At 34.3% G+C, this 17,276-nt stretch overlaps 1 protein-coding gene across 10 annotated transcripts in view; it reads left to right on the top strand.

The window, feature by feature from the left end:
- LOC149782047 (rap1 GTPase-activating protein 1-like) overlaps positions 1-15,897 on the top strand; it is a 435,320-nt gene extending 419,423 nt beyond the window's left edge. For all 10 annotated transcript variants that reach the window (XM_089933464.1, XM_089933461.1, XM_089933463.1 and 7 more), the window contains 5 exons: positions 152-259; positions 1,501-1,609; positions 4,120-4,222; positions 5,245-5,333; positions 8,572-15,897. In XM_089933464.1, coding sequence (XP_089789590.1) covers positions 152-259; positions 1,501-1,609; positions 4,120-4,222; positions 5,245-5,333; positions 8,572-8,703 — 541 coding nt within the window. In that variant the 3' untranslated portion in view covers positions 8,704-15,897. The remainder of the gene's footprint in view (positions 1-151; positions 260-1,500; positions 1,610-4,119; positions 4,223-5,244; positions 5,334-8,571) is intronic.
- Positions 15,898-17,276: the final 1,379 nt, after the last annotated feature.

The raw sequence follows: 17,276 nt of genomic DNA on the forward strand, positions 1-17,276 counted from the left end.
ATTGCAGTGCAGAAATTTTACCCATTTTAACACCACTGGCAATGTGTCTAACAAATCATATTTTGTAATATGGCTGTTCTTTGTTCTCCAGAATTAACCCATGCTTATGTGCCTGTTGTAGTTTGTATTCCACAATGCTTTGTGCTTGCAGTGTGCATCGAATGGACAGTGTGAGCACACAATCCTCATATAAAACTTGTGGTAGTGCTCCCCCCAGCCTACAGTCCAGTCCCAGTAGTGTGTCTGCCTCATCATTAAGGTGAGTTCAAGGTTGACCATGTGTTACCCTTCGTCAACTCATACCATTTTTTCATACCTTCATTTTTTTCCAGTTGACCTTCAACAATCTCACCATCATGGATTATAAGCATGTAAAATACTTCAGGCTTCAACCAATATTAGCAAGAGATTAAAATGTTTGAAACAATGTAGAAATAAGAAAAGAAGCAGTCAGATAACTCCTACTAAAGTATAATTTTGGTGCACTATATTGTTTTTGTGAAACTTTTCTAGGCTTAAAATTTTATTCAAACTCTTGCTTTGAATTGGATATGACATCTTGAAGAAAGATAACATGACACTATTATCTTTGTATACTGCCAGTACAATTTTGATGCTCAGATGAGACCACTATCATCATCCTGCCACTCCAATGTAAGTGCTCATATGACACCATTATCATCTTACTGCCAATCTAATGTAAGTGCTCACATGACACCATTATCATCTTACTGCCAATCTAATGTAAGTGCTCACATGACACCATTATCATCTTACTGCCAATCCAGTGTGAGTGCTCACATGACAGCATTGTCATCATACTGCCAGTCCAACAACAGTGCTCACATGACACCATTATCATACTGACAGACCAACATTAGTGCTCACATGACACCACTCTCAGTACTGCCAGTCCAATGCAGGTGCTTACATAGCACCATTTTCATCATAGTCCAACACAAGTGCTCACATGACACCATTATTATTGTATTACCAGACCGTTGTAAGTGTTCACATGATAACACTATCGTCATACTGCCAGTCCAACACAAGTGCTCACATGATGTCATTATCATCATACTCACAGTCCAATACAAGTACTCACATTACAACATTATCTTCATAACCACCAGTCCAATGTAAGTGCTCATGACATATTTCTGATGAAAGAGAACTTTTAATGTTCATTATAAAGCTAGTATTGTCTCTTAAAATTATCACTTTACGTCACACGAAAGAAAATGTTCACCTCTTTGAAGGAGTAACCTCACTCCGAAACTTGTTCCGACTTCCATTTCAGTATTATTTGCCGTTGTAGGCATCCTAATTGCATGTAGTTTCTGTCATGTGGTTTGCATGATCTTTTCACTAAGAGTATGATGCGGTAATGCATGGATAGATGGTTACTAATTACTTGGTGCACCTTTGGATAGTTGAATTTTGAAGAAATAAAAAAAATAATTGCCCTGTGCTATAATACTGTGTTTAATTTCAATTTAGGTTTAATCATCAGCATGTATCACCATCTGGTTCAGAGTGCAGTTTTAACAGCTTGGAGGATTTTACTGCCAATCCTATAGCTAACCAAGAAGACTCGGACACAGGGATGGTGAGTGTTTGTCCTAAAAACCAATACCATTGTTCAGAGAGAAAGGGTTTTAAGACATGGGACCAAAGCCAGTGGCTTTAAAACAGTTGCTTGTACTTAGATTCCACTTGGCAATGCCCAGAAAGGTCATATTTCTACCATTGTTTTGAAACTGTTTTCAGGTTGCTATATTTTCAATTAAAAAATAAGAAAATATATAAATGCAGTAAATTTTATCTTTCTGTGTTTATTTGCCTCTCTGAGTACTTCAAAAGAAAAGCAATATATTTGATTGTGTTTTTTACAATTTTGATTTAATTTTATTTCACTAAATGTAGTGTTTCTCCAAGTTATGATATAAACCAGTACTCAGAACAAAGAGTTTATTGCTTTCACAATGTCTTCCTTACTGACTGGGTCACAAGAGTTGATGCCCAAAAAGATTTGAAGTCTTTCCTGCTTTGAACAGTTTCTCTTGACTTAATACTTTTTATGTTCTTAAGAGAGATAACTGTAATTCACACCCTGCTGTTGAGAGGCTTACAGCTAAGATTTCCTCCCCATTTCTAAATTTATGCATGGTTATGTTTAGAATCCTTAAATAATTGTGACACATCTGCTTTTGGAATCTCAGACCATTTTTATGTCTTCAGCTTTGCCCTCAAATCATTGTGCTGTCTGTATTTCATCATTGTATGTATGTGAGAGTATTCAGGTAACTTAAGATTCTGTTAATGAATACTGAATAAAATTTCAACTGTTTCTGTTGAAGTTGAAATCAAGTGAAGTCAGAGAGACATGGATGCAGTAATTTCAGTCTGTTAAAACAGTAGCTTGTAGTTGCAAAATTAGTTAATGCCATAGTTCAGTAAGTTGGTAGATGTGTCACAAATGCCATAAACGTCCACTGTGTCATTCAGATGGCTCAACAGCCACCAACTGTTTGAACTAAATGAATGAAATTAAAATGTAACTCTTCCTTTAAGGTGAAAAACATGGTCTTAGATGCTTTTTTTTAAGTTACCAATTCCTTAACTTAGATTAATTATCAGACAACTTTGGCACCACTTGATGTACGTAACTAGTAGTACATTACTCCATAAGTGTTAGCTTGGGATGACTCATTGTTCATGAAGGACTATAGTGAGTGCTAATTTGAAGTAACCAGTCAAATACTGCATAAAGAAAAATTATTGTTCTCTGTTCATTGGTTATGTATTTTGTACAGTTTTATTAGCTTGCAGTACATTTAAGCATGTGTTCTTCATAAGAGAAATGGCCCTACCAATGGGGCCCTAACAGTGCTGAATAAATAATATTTGTAAATGAAAGTTTGTTTGGTATTTAATGTTTGTTTTGTATTTTGTGTAATGAATTACCAAAGCAAGAGGAAAACTTTGTAGTGGATACAATTTTCTAGCTCCATTGCTTTCTTGCATTCAATAATTTTGTCCATATCTTTGTCTATAGTGGATACAATTTTCTATTTCCATTGATTTCCTGCATTCTGTAAATTTGTCCATATTTATGTCTAAAGTGGATAAAATTTTCCAATTCCATTTCTTTCCTGCATTCTATAATTTTGTCCATATCTTTAGTAACTTCATTCTGTTCAGGTCTTCTTCTTGAAGTTACTTCTCCATGTTTCAGGAGAGTCTGTTCTCAGCAGGTACTCCCAGTGTTTATCTGAACACTCCCAGCAAAACTGTTGATCCTTCATTGAATAATCCTCAAATTTTGTAATTCTGTTTTTATTTAGAGGACCTTTTACAGCATATAAACAGCCTGAAGGTGATATCATGCTGAGGCAAGTAGAATAAAGTGCCTTGCCCAAGAACACACTAGTGAGGCAAGTAGAATAAAGTGCCTTGCCCAAGAACACACTAGTTAGGCAAGTAGAATAAAGTGCCTTGCCCAAGAACACACTAGTGAGGCAAGTAGAATAAAGTGCCTTGCCCAAGAACACACTAGTGAGCAGCTGATCAGGGTCAATCTGATGGTGGGATTTGAACCTTTACACATCTGTTCAGTAGTCCATGCCACTGCAGCTCCACCTTGCTTAAATAGCTATCTATATTTCAGGAGAGTATATCTTCAGCAGGTATTCTCAATGCTGTAAAATTGTTAGACCTCCCTCATTGGATAATATAGCGCCCTCTGCTTAAAGACAGTATGTCTTCATCAGGGGCCACACTGGCATTAGATTTGTAACCAGAACAGTGTGGGTTCAGTACCCACCATCAGCTTGGATTGGCTGCTGTCGTGTGTCCTTGGGCAAGACCCTTTGTGCATTATCTTTTGTACATTATGACCTTCAGAGTTTGGTTGTAGCAAAAAACTCCTGAAACCAAACCACACCATGTCCTCAGCTTATACTCCCAGTACTGTAAAACTGTCACAACTCGATAACCCTGACTCAAGTGACTTGTGTTTCCTGAGAGTATGTCTTTAGCATGTAGTCCCAAATAATGTAAAGATTGTTAACTCCCTCATTTGATAATTTTAACTCAGAGTGACTCATTATGTTTCAGGAGAGTATGTCCTCAGCAGGTACTCCCAATGCTCAGCTGAAGAACTCCCTGTCCAACTGTTTCAGTGAAGATGGATGTGTTTGTGATACTGAAATCCAATATGGTAAGATAAAATATTATAGTTCATCTAATTATTTTACCTCTAATAGCACAAGTTCATCTCACTGATTTTTTCTGTAATATCACAAGTTCATTTCATTATTTTACCTGAATTGTCAGAGGTTTGTCTCATTGTTTTACCTGTATTTAGCACTAGTTCATCTCATTGCTTTTCCTGTAAAGGTACAATATTGTCTCATTGTTTTACCTTTAATAGGACAGGTTCATTGTATAGTTTTTTTCTGTATTAGCAAAATTCATCTAATTGTTTTACCAGTATCAGCAGCACAAAGTTAATCTCACTGTTTTAGCTGTATTAGCACAAGTTAATCTTGTTATTTTACTTGTAATAGCACAAGTTCATTGTATTGTTTTGCCTTTATTAATGCAAGTTCATCTAGTTGTTTTGCCTGTATTGGCACAAGTTCACCTTACTGTTTTGCTTGTATTGGCACAAGTTCACCTTACTGTTTTGCCTGTATTGGCACAAGTTCACCTTACCATTTTTCCAGTACTGGTTTTAAGTTAGGCGTCTGAGTCATACCAAAGACTTATAAAAATGGTTCAAACAGCTGCCTCGCTTGGCGCTCAGCATTAAGAGGTTAGTGTTAGGACTGGTCAGCCTGGTGTCAGGATAATGTGACTGGGTGGGACATCATGATCTATGTGTGCAGCATGATGCCTCAGTACTAGACATCACTATAAACTGCCACACTGCAGACATTGTAGCGATATGACTGACATTTTTTGAAAGCTATGTTAAAAATCCAAACCACACACACAACTTCATTGTTCAAGATACCACCTGTACTGTTTTAGGATCAAGAACCACCTTCACATCTCTGAATTAAACACATATCCATCTTCTTTGTTCAGATGCAACTGGGCCCACTGTCTAATCTAACCTTGATCCTAGTGTTGAAGTACAGATTTGGTTCCTTTGTGGCATACAGAGAATTTAAGGCTAATTTGGTAGTGTAATCATGGTTATGACAAATTTTGAGCATATTTTATATCGTGTTACAGATTTATCTCCCGTGAAATCATATGAACAGATGAAGTCTGAGATTCAGAGGCTGAAAACTGACAGGGCAGAGCTTCAGAGGCAAAACATGGTAATGAATGTACTGGCTAATTTAACTTTACTGTCAGCTAAATTCAACAAATGAAGACACCCATCTCATCATGACCAAGAGATCATTAGTCTTTTGGAATCATCAATGAGTTCTTTTAGTTTTTGCTGGTTTTAATTTTAACACATTAGTAAATACATTATGCAGAAGAAGTGGAAGCTTAGTGCCTTTCCCAAGAACACACTATGACAGCTAACCAGGATGGGTATCAAACCCGCTACTCTAGGTCCAACAAGCTGGCACTGCTCCCTTTGTCAATGAGATTGGTATCAGTCAGTTACAAATGACTTCAGTAATTAATTAAAAATGACAATTGATTGACTCAGTTACAAATGACTTCATTAATTAAAGGTCACAATTGATTGACTCAGTTACAAATGGCTTCATTAATTAAAGTCGCAATTGATTGACTCAGTTACAAATGACTTCATTAATTAAAAGTCACAATTGATTGACTCAGTTACAAATGACTTCATTAATTAAAGTCACAATTGACTGACTCAGTTACAAATGACTTCATTAATTAAAAATCACAATTGATTGACTCAGTTACAAATGACTTCATTAATTAAAAGTCACAATTGATTGACTCAGATTGGAAACATGAAGATCAAAAGTTTTACAGTCCTTGGCAAGAATCCTAAATGAAACAATTGAAAACTGTCACATAGCATATCGGATGTCTGTAACTTGTAAAATAATTTATGACAAGCATTGAAAACTGAAAAGTAAGGCCTTCGCAGAAAATTGTAAAGAACAGTAAGACAAGCACAGACACACACACACACACACAGATGGACATGCATAGACCAGCAAGTATTACATCTTGATACAAACAAACTATCTTTAATAATGAAAACATATTAAATGAAGAAAAAGTATAGCATCAGTAATAAATACGAGTCTAGAAAAATACTTTTTATCTATAAAACAGAGTGAACAAGTTACAGACCTGTTGACCTTAGAAAAACCTCAGTAAGGCTGTCATTATTTTTCCTTAATTGACACCAATTTTCAATAATGTGTAATGAAATGTTATGTACTGCCTTTGTCAACTTGGAAATACATGCATTTAAGTAGTAGATGTGTAGTTGTGCACAGCAAAGGCCACAAAATGTTCAACTTAAAATTTGTCAGATAGACTTGTGTGTTGATAACCTCGAGTGAAGTTCCAAGCCCAGTTAAGGTCTTCATGCTTTATCTTTCAAGTCGACATGGTTGTCTTTTATATATCTACATGGCATCCAAAAAATGTAGTCATTATTTTTCCCTGCTTTTTTCCAAGCAGTGTCATGGGTCAGAACATGCTTCAGTGCCGACTGTTTTGACATTTTAAGTGATTGTCCCCTTTTACCTTCAAAGCATTTTCATTGGTTGGGACATTTCCAGACAGTGCTGCAAAAGCTTGGTCAAGTAGTCACTTTTCATGAACAACATGGTTTGATAAAAGTATCGGAGATACCTGCCATTACATAAGTCTGGTTCCCAGACCAACTCTACCACATCTAATACAAAAACCTGGATCCAGACCAGATCCATACATGGCAATATCTGGATTTTACTATGACAGTAATATTTCCTTATGTTTTGATACACTTCTGTAAGTAATTTAAGAATTGTTTAGTAAATCTAAAGTTAGGATGCAAGCTAGCAGTACTCAGTTGCTTGCCATGATCTAGTTGTCTTCATGATTGGGTTTCATAGGGTGCCATCTGTCATGGTGCATTATTTTTCACTTCTAGCTTTACATCCCACGTATAATTTCCAGATGAGGAACAAAGATATGAATATATTTATATTATATGTAGTGGAAAGATAATAATAGTTAATAGTAATAATAATAATTGATGTCACTAAAAAAGATCTAAGCTAAGCAAACTGACACGAAATAAACTGATGTACAGTGAGCTAAACCAAAACCTTTGAGGAAATAAACTGATGTACAGTGGGCCAAACCAAAACCTTGGAGGAAATAAACTGATGTACAGTGAGCTAAACCAAAACCTTTGAACTAAAGCTTTTCATTTAAGCCAGTTTTGGTTTTCATACAATACTTTTGGTTTTCATACAATACTTTTGGTTTTCATACAATACGTTTGGTTTTCATACAATACTTTTGGTTTTCATACAATACTTTTGCTTCAAGACCAAACTCCCTGTCCAAACTTTGAGGCTGACTTACACTAGGTGAAAGAAATAAACCTATATAATTTTGGACCTGATGGTCAAAGGTCAAAGCTAGAATTACTTAAGATGTAGATGATGTATATTGACCAAATTGTGTGCATGGCTTGCACTAGATGAAAAAGGAGAAAAAATTTGACTTTGGGATCATAGGGCCCAAGGTAAAGGTCATATTAACTCAAGAAGAAAAGAAGTTTTCACAATCTACCATGTACCCATAATAAACTTTGTGTATTGCCTATAATTTGACCAAGAAGGAAACAAACTGATTTGGGGAGAGGATGAAGTGCACCATGACATAAAAATGGAATGGTTTCTGTAAAAATAAACTGAATGAAAACTTCATAGCTTGCTGTTGGGTAAGGAGGTAAGTTGCAGATGTTTCAGACAGCAACTCACAGGTTAAGGTTACAATATTGTAAGGTAGAAAAATATGGTTTCTACATTATAAATTGTGTTTTACACAAGTTTCTTACAAGAACAAACTACTACTTCTACAACACTAGGCAGGCATATATTGTTTTTATTTGGATTTGGTTATTGGCACATCAAAACAAAAAAGGCCGTATTGTGCCAAAGCAATGGGAGTAACGTACATTGTCCAGGGACACACTTTGGTGGCTGACCTGGTCTGGTTGGGGAGGGATTCAAACTGGCATCCTGCTAGATGCAAGTCTGGCATGCACAATCACAGCTTCTCTGATGTGTAATGTACAGTACATTATATTTTTGCTCATTGCTGGAAAGATTTTAGATATACTTGACCCAGCTATGGTGTGTTGTATTCCACATTTAGCTTCCGGAACAGAGGTCAAGGTCTTGCCAGTCAGACTCTTGCATATGCCAGACTAAATATAACTGGCTATATCATCACATCACAAATACTGTTTATAAATGGCACATATTTTTTTTACATTCGATGCAGTTTTTTTGGTTTTATTCCTAGAGATGTTGCTGTAAATATTTATTGCTGTTATTTGTAATCTATTCGTCTTATTTATTTATTATATGAGAATCTGTTATAAATTAATTGTAGGCCTTCCAGAAGGAGATTAAGGATTTGAATGAAAACAAAGGCAGATTACAGTCAGAGCTTTATAATGCAATGAAGGACATTAAGCAACTGAAACGTTCAGCAATAGAAATTAGCCCAGAAGCTCAAGTGTAGCAGGGAAACATAGCCTGGCAGTGTGAAAAAGACATTTGCCCAGTGGGCCAAGTTTAATACAAGACATTCGCCCAGTGGGCCAAGTTTAATACAAGACACTTGCCCAGTGGGCCAAGTTTAATACAAGACATTCACCCAGTGGGCCAAGTTTAATACAAGAAATTAGACCAGAGGCCCAAGTGATGCAAGTTCTTTGTGTTCTGCATGTCTCTACAACAATAGTTACATGAAGACATTTGTATTGATGACAGTATTAAAACAGCCATCATGCCTGCAATACAAATTTAAATCGTCTTCATTGCAGAAAATTCGTCAGAGGAATGTATAGAATGTGCTTTTCAGAAATTGTGCTATTTTAGAAACTGCTAAATTTCTGTTCGTTGATCAGTATTTTTACTTTTCCATGCAACAAAAGAATATCTTTTATACACACCGACATAATTAACCCAAATTCAGTAGATATATTTATGGACTGATATTTACAGACCTGTGCTAACTCAGTTTTTGTGCTATGGAGTTGAGTTTGTGGGCTGTTGAATCATTCTGTATTCAACTTCCACCCTGAGAAAAGAAATGAAAATATTATACCAATGCGTTCCAGCTTGTCGCATGGAATGATTCCATCTTATTCTACCTCTCCATACTAAATTTTATCAAAAATTTTAAAAAAATTATTAAAAAAGTAAAAAAGAATTTAGAGGGAATACCATTTATGATCCCACTGCAAAAACAACACAGAGTCTGAACTGCTATTACATAATGCACTGGCAGATCAGGTTCTGTGTTTTGATGATTACTCATAGCAGACTACAAAGGTCCAAATCAGCCATTGCATTATGCATTGCAGTTAGCAGTTGGTCTGTGCATTTGGATTCAGATTGCATGCTAGTAAATACAGTAATCGTCATGAGTACCATGTCCCACTGTCCATGAATTTTATATAAATGGATGTTACACAGTTAATGGGGGGCCCCGAGTGGCCGAGTGGCCTAAAGCACTCACCATTACGGATCACTGCCATCTCACGTCTGTCTGCATGGGTTCGAGTCTCGTGTTCGGCCAATGTGGGTATGTGAGAAAGTTTGCCAGTAGCTTCTCATGAGTAGGTGGTTCTTTCCGAGGTTTTCCTGGATTCTTCCTCTACCATTTATACTGGCCGCCATGTATAGCCTATCTTGTGCTGAAAAATGGCGTTAAACCCTACAACAACAACACAGTTAATGACCCTTTTTCAGGTGTAGATACAGCTTAAGGAACCGGTGAACCTCATATTGAATGATGTTAAGTGGAGGTCAGTATGACATGTATACTTGTTCATAAAAATTAATGTTAATAAAATGAAGGTCTATAATTGTTTTATTACATGATTTTTAAATTTAACTTATTTTACACAAATGAAAATGCCATTTTATCCATTAACACCAAAAAAAAAACCATGATGACATGATGTTAAAATCAATTTCATGACAGTACGATAAGATGCATTATCCCAAATCACGGGTAAAATGTAATTATTAGTGATAATGTGTATGCATCCCAAGTTCTCATGTTATCTTAAAGGCAGAATTGCCATACAGTGAGACCTGTCTAAAATGGACAATCAAGGTTTCTGACAATTTAGAAACATGTTCTTCCTATGGAGGCATCTTCCAGAAGTTTTGTATTGACATTTTTAATGGGTTTGTTTTAAAAACAGAATACAATGTTGAATAAATTTACAGATAGAAGCAGTAATATAAGTACTTATTTAAACAATATCCTTTGACATGTTTGCCTTGAACAAATGTAAAGTCAAAATCTAACAAAAAATTTACAGTTATTAATTTGTGATAGTTAAGCTTTCATATTAGACTGCAAGATTATGAAAATTTTGGACAAAATCTGGTGCCGTCTGATTTTTAAGAGCCATTAAACACCAATCAGTCTTTCAGTTTAATATCAGTGATATTTCCTCTACAAGAAAGAGTACTAATATGATTGAGTTTTCATGAGGAATGCTTGCATTGTTTTCATATAAAGTTAGAACCATACTCTAAAATGGATATTACTCTGCTGTAATAAAAATACACATTGTACTCTTGGACAATTCTTGATTGACAAATTGCATCCATTTTGTCCTTTAAAAATTTAAAAATCTTACAATTTGTATAATAGGAATTACTCAATAGACTTGTTTTCTATTTTTTAGTTCTGCAGTCATGTTATGGTGCAATATTTGTACAGCTTGCTTCAATCTAACAGTTGTGTATTTTTTTATAAGATTTGTACAGAATAGTTTTAGAATGTTTGACAACTTTCATATATGTGTACTATGTACATTCATGGACATGTTTAAATTACTATTTTACTCTACAAAATTTCTTCACTGAAAAGTCCATGCTGGCAGCCTGCAAACCTTGAACAATTCTTAAAATGCTTCTCATCCATCACTTGCTGTATTTTGTTGCTATTTGGAAAAAGTCACTTGTCCCTTTCCATCCATCTCTTATTGTAATTTATTAATTTTTGGGAAAATGTCACTAGTCCTGTTCCATCCATCATTTACAATAATTTATTACTATTTGGAAAAAGTCACTTGTCTTATTCCATCCATCATTTACAATAATTTATTACTTTTTGGAAAATGTCACTAGTCCTGTTCCATCCATCATTTACTATAATTTATTACTTTTTGGAAAAAGTCACTTGTCTTATTCCATCCATCATTTACTATAATTTATTACTTTTTGGAAAATGTCACTAGTCCCATTGCATCCATCATTTACTATAATTTATTACTATTTGGAAAAAGTCACTAGTCTTATTCCATTCATCATTTACTATAATTTATTACTATTTGGAAAACGTCACTAGTCCTGTTCCATCCACCACTTAGGGCTGTTCCAGTAAAATAAGTATGGTACCCAGGGAAGGTGCTTTCAGTATGGAATAGTCACTCATAGATGCATTTAGAATTTTGTATTGTTTTCATATCAACTCTTCAGGTTATCTGAGTACCCTAACATATATTTTTTCTAAAGTGCCTTCCCTGGGTGTCATGTATGCTTAAATGGAATAGCCCTTACTGTAATTTATTACTATTTGGAAAGTCACTAGTCCTATTCCAGCCATCACTTACTGCAATGTATTGTTATTTGGAAAGAGTCACTAGCCCTATTCCAGCCATCAATTGCTGTAATATATTGTTATTTGGAAAAAGTCACTAGTCCTATTCCAGCCATCAATTACTGTAATGTATTGTTATTTGGAAAAAGTCACTAGTCCTATTCCAGCCATCAATTACTATAATATATTGTTATTTGGAAAAAGTCACTAGTCCTATTCCAGCCAGCACTTACTGTAATATATTGTTATTTGGAAAATGTCACTAGTCCTATTCCAGCCATCACTTACTGCAGTGTATTGTTATTTGGAAAAAGTCACTAGTCCTATTCAAGCCATCAATTACTGCAGTGTATTGTTATTTGGAAAAAGTCACTAGTCCTCACTTAGAAGAATGAGCACATAATTGAATTTAAAGCCTGGTCAGCCTCGTAAATTTATTTACAAGTAAAAGTTTGGTTTCTAATTGAAAATATCCCATTCTGATAAAATGTTGAAGGAATTTTGCAAACATCTGGTTCGGGCTTATCCTGAGATAACATGGTAAACAATTCACACAAATAACGTATCAAGTAATTATTTGTCTGCACGGTAATGTTAACATAACGTATTTCTCCTATGATAAGCACCATGGACTTTCTTTGTAAATGTGATGGAAAATGGTAGGCGGGATTATCATTAGAAAGGTTTTCCTATTTTAAAAAAGTCTGGCTAAATTCAGTAAAAGTTGGGGGCAGGCATCAAGCATGGACTTAATGTAGAGAAATACAGGAATAAGAGGTACATGTAGCGGAACTTATTTATCAGAGTTTGTTAGAAGTACTACCTGAAGAAATGGTTCAAGTCCCATTAAGATATTAATTAGAGTACATGCATTAAGTTCTTACTACCGAATCTTACATTTAAACACTTTTTATGTTTGAAAGATTTTGTAAGAGTGGATTCATTTATTTCTTGTAAGTAGTCACTGTCCATTTTATTTAAAAACTTCCTTGATTACCCATGTGAATTACTTACATACTTTCTGGTCTAGTCATGTACATTTATTGAAAACTATTTATGACATTTTACTTCAGTGTATGATTTGTCTCAGTCCTGTTCATACTAAGGCTTCATTAGTAACATTTTTGTATATGGTTCTTCCAATCTCTTCATCAGTTCTGTATATACTAATATGGTGTCAGTAAAATTTTTGTCCATGCATGCTCATATGAATGCAGGATAGACTCAGATAAATTGTTACATAATGTGCCAGAAGATCTGGGTCTACCTTTAATGTCAGCTATGTAAATTCCTGGATACTACATCTAATGAAACTGAGTTTTTGGCAGTTTAACTGTTTCGGTTCAGAATGCATATTACAAAGACCCACAGGGTGGGGTGGGGGTGCAAATCTGGGTCAATAATTCAGTTTAGGTGTATGCAAGATTTAGCAATGACTTTGGTGTGCATATTTGTCCATCTGTCTACAACCTTGATTATTGTCAGTTTTTTCCTCCTCCTTTCTTTTAGGATGACATTTGATGTTTACCGTATTTCGTGTATTTTTCGTACTCTTTAATTTTTCGTACACAATCCAGTTATCAAAATAATAATTGTTTAAATGTATCATCATTTCTTGAACATAGCAATTTGTATTTTTTTAAAACTCCTTTAAATTATGGTACATAAATGTTGTACTGATCAGATTTACAGTTGGAAAAAAATCAAAAATACCATAGTCATTTTCTTTTTACTAAAATTAATAAGAGAATAAAGTCATGATAATATACAATTAAGGTGGATTTTATATTGGTTTCTTTTATGTTTTTTTTTTACCTCATATTTTAATGTGTAAAGATTGGGGAGGTTCCCATTTCAAATGGTTTCAATAATGTGTGAAGGTATGATTATAAATGTCCAATGACGAAAGTATTGTTATGCTAAGTGTATAAACAGTGATTAACTTTGCATATGTTTTTAAGTAAGGCATCAAATAATGAAATAAGTGATTAAGAAATTTAAAAAATCACCATTTATGATTGCTCAGAAAGGTCACTTATCATTTCATTTATTAATTTTTTTAGCCACATACTTCTATGCTTTTTACTTGAATCACGAAGAGAAGTTTATGTTTCAAACAGCTTTGAAAACATAATGATGTACGATATGTCAAGCTACCAATGTATTTTTCTTTGAGCATAATCCCAAATGAAAAACAGCTATTTGTTGGTTCAGTTAAAACTTATCCAACTTTTTGTTATTGTCTTTACAGTATCTACTGGTGCTTATCAAGAACATGTCCTTAAATATTATCGTTCGTTAGTTTTCTTCATTACATCTGTCACTGCAACAAATACCACATATATTTTAAAACGAATTCGAAGCCCTTTGACGATTTCTTATCCAATAAAAATTACATATCAGTACATGCTGAAGTGAAGACCACAGATCATTGGTCAACTAGTCTTATTATTTCACTAGTCAAAACAAAAATATATAAAAACCTTGTCATTTTATATTGCAAATTTTAAAGTCACAGACTCCACTAAATTGATTCATATACATAATATCTTATTAAGTGCTTTTATCACAAATCTGTTCTTTGTTGGCAAGTATGAATAACAAGTGATGCCTATGATTGCTTGCCCTTATAACATCTACTCTATGGACAATGGCTATGATAGCACAATGAAAAATTATAATTTCCCTAAAGAGGGCCTCATTTCCCTACTGGCAGCCTCCCTGATTTGATCTCTTAAGTTAAATCTTGCCTTCTTTCTGGTTTCAGCTGCAATAAACAAAGCTCTAAGCATATTTATTTATCATGTAAATAACAATGCATAGCCGCCATATGGCTGTTGTGACTATGTATTGTAATTAAAACAAGAATGAATCGTTGAATTAGAGGTGTTAATTGATCATGGAATATAGCAGTGTCCTAGTACATGAGGAAGATCACAATCTTCAGGTAACTGAAAGTGCAGATTAGTCAACCTGTAACCTATTTTGTCTCTCTCCAAAAGCTACAGATAATAACTGCCCTGAATAAATACGGTCTTGTACACTGACACAATGCCGTTTCATCTCTCCCTCTCTCACATTAAGTAAACCGTGTTTTTAAGTTATTAAAATTATTTTTTTGTAATTTGATAATGAGGTTACTGTGGCTGTAAGAGCACAAGTTGCACTTAACTTCTTGACAATGTAGTTCGAACAATTACCAGCAAATAATACCCAGAACTAAGACATGTTCAGGTCATCTTGATCCTTTTGCCAACATTATGCATTGTAACAGCTACAATGAAGTATGATCTAACTGCAGATAAGCTTGCACACTGAGACATTATCCTCCCCCTCTCTCTTTAATAACAGCAAAAATCTTTTTAAGTACTGATATTTTTATTGTAATTTGTTTTTTGAGTTGAGAAGAGAATGAGACAAAACAGTTGCATTTATTTTTTTAATGTTTTTACTGTTGTTGAGTAGCGTATGGTCCGTAGACCTTGTTCAGGTACAATCCGTTTATTTTTCATATATGGTCTGTACCATAAAATGATTATTTATTTTACTTATAATTTTTCGTACTGTGAAATTATTTTTTCATGTACAAAAAATTACAAGAAATACGGTAATTTTACTTTCTAGCTAAATTTAAAAAAAAACACAAAAGTTGGATGCATTGTAAAAACTGATGTAATGTTATATATAACCCTTTCACAACATGAACATAATTTATGTTCCTGTATCCAATCCCCATACACTGAGGTACTAGCATTTCAAAGCATTTATTGGAGACTTGTTATAAAAAAGTCATCGCATTAAGAATTGTACTGTAATAATTCATCTCGTTGAGAATTTTACTGTAATAATTCATCTCGTTGTGAATTTGACTCTAATAATTAATCTCATTGAGAATTTTACTCTAATAATTCATCTCATTGAGAATTTTACTGTAATAATTCATCTCATTGAGAATTTTACTCTAATAATTCATTTTTTTGAGAATTTGACTGTAATAATTCATCTCGTTGAGAATTTGACTGTAATAATGTCTCAAGTGCTCTTGCTCATGACTTTCAATGGCACAAAATAAAAAACTATGTTCTTGAATATTCGCTTTATCATTTTTTATGAATCTGTTATGTATCATATCCTAAAACTATTCTAAAACTATTTTCATCGCAATAAAGTTTAGTTGAGAGGTGTTTTTTTTTGTTACAATAATACTTGATACATTGTCACTTTTGTCTTGCTTACCACTTTTTTGGTTCAAGTCTCAGATTTGGCCAATGTGGTTATGTGAGAAAGCTTGCCAGTAGCTTCTTGTTGGTCAGTGGTTTTCCTGTGTTCTTCCTCTACCATTTATAGTAACCGCCATGTATAGCCTGTCTTGTGCTGAAAAATGGCATGAAACCCTAAAACAACAACAACCTCTTTTTTGCACAAATTTACCCCCATCCACATTATTAAATTTCATCCTCCCATTGATAGAATTTTCAAGAAAGTCCAGAACAAAAAGTACACAGATGCTGTCAGACACTAACATCATAATGTATACACAATATAACCAACTTTTTTGGGGGGATACCATAATTAATTGCTTTTTTAAAACATCTTTTGGAAAAATTGCTTTTCTTGTATCAAAAACAAATTGGGGAATCCAAATATGTTTTTCCATATTACTGGAGTGAAAATGTCCTCGGTCCTTTACTGGCTGCATAAGCACTAATTTGAGACTTGAGGCAATATCGTGCAGGTTTTTTTTTCAGTAGTGACCTTCATTTGTTAGAGCAGGTAACAGTGATAGTCATTCAAAATTATTGCCACATATCAGTCATGTAATTATTTTGAATGTTTCTGGCATTCTAAGGTATGTCTTGTCTTCCCATTCACTTCCAGAATTTTTGTGGCCTCCATAAATTTTTGGATTTTTTTATTTTGAAATGATACATTGATTGGTATTATATGATGATTTTACAAGCTCTCACACCATTCATTATCATCAATATTGTATTTCATAGATCTCGCAACACTGATTAGTATATGATGAATTTAGGGGACACTACTAGAAGGCCTCACGCTACTCCACATTAATACTGTATTTCATGGAGGTCTCGCACCATTCATTATCATCAGTATTGTGTTTCAGGGATCTCACAACACTCTCATTATTATGATGAATTTATAGGACACTCCCAGAAGGCCTCACACTACTCCACATTAATATTATATTTAACTGAGGTCTCACACCATTCATTATCGTCATCAATACTTTTGTTTATTGCTTTCCAGTTAAGAAAATTTTCTTTTGGAGGAATAAAATACCACAGGGTTTGGACATAAAAGGGTCCCATGGGACACACACCATGCGTGCCTTAAGTTTCGTGTACAGATTGTAAACATAGTTGTCCATTTTATTAGGGTTATACAAGTTCTGGGACTTGGCTGAGAAATCAGCACACAAACAAGGTTTGGAAGAAAAGTAATTG

Source organism: Sinohyriopsis cumingii, chromosome 15 (genome assembly GCF_028554795.1).
Source record: "Sinohyriopsis cumingii isolate HCF-2022 chromosome 15, ASM2855479v2, whole genome shotgun sequence".
Lineage (NCBI taxonomy): Eukaryota > Metazoa > Mollusca > Bivalvia > Unionida > Unionidae > Sinohyriopsis > Sinohyriopsis cumingii.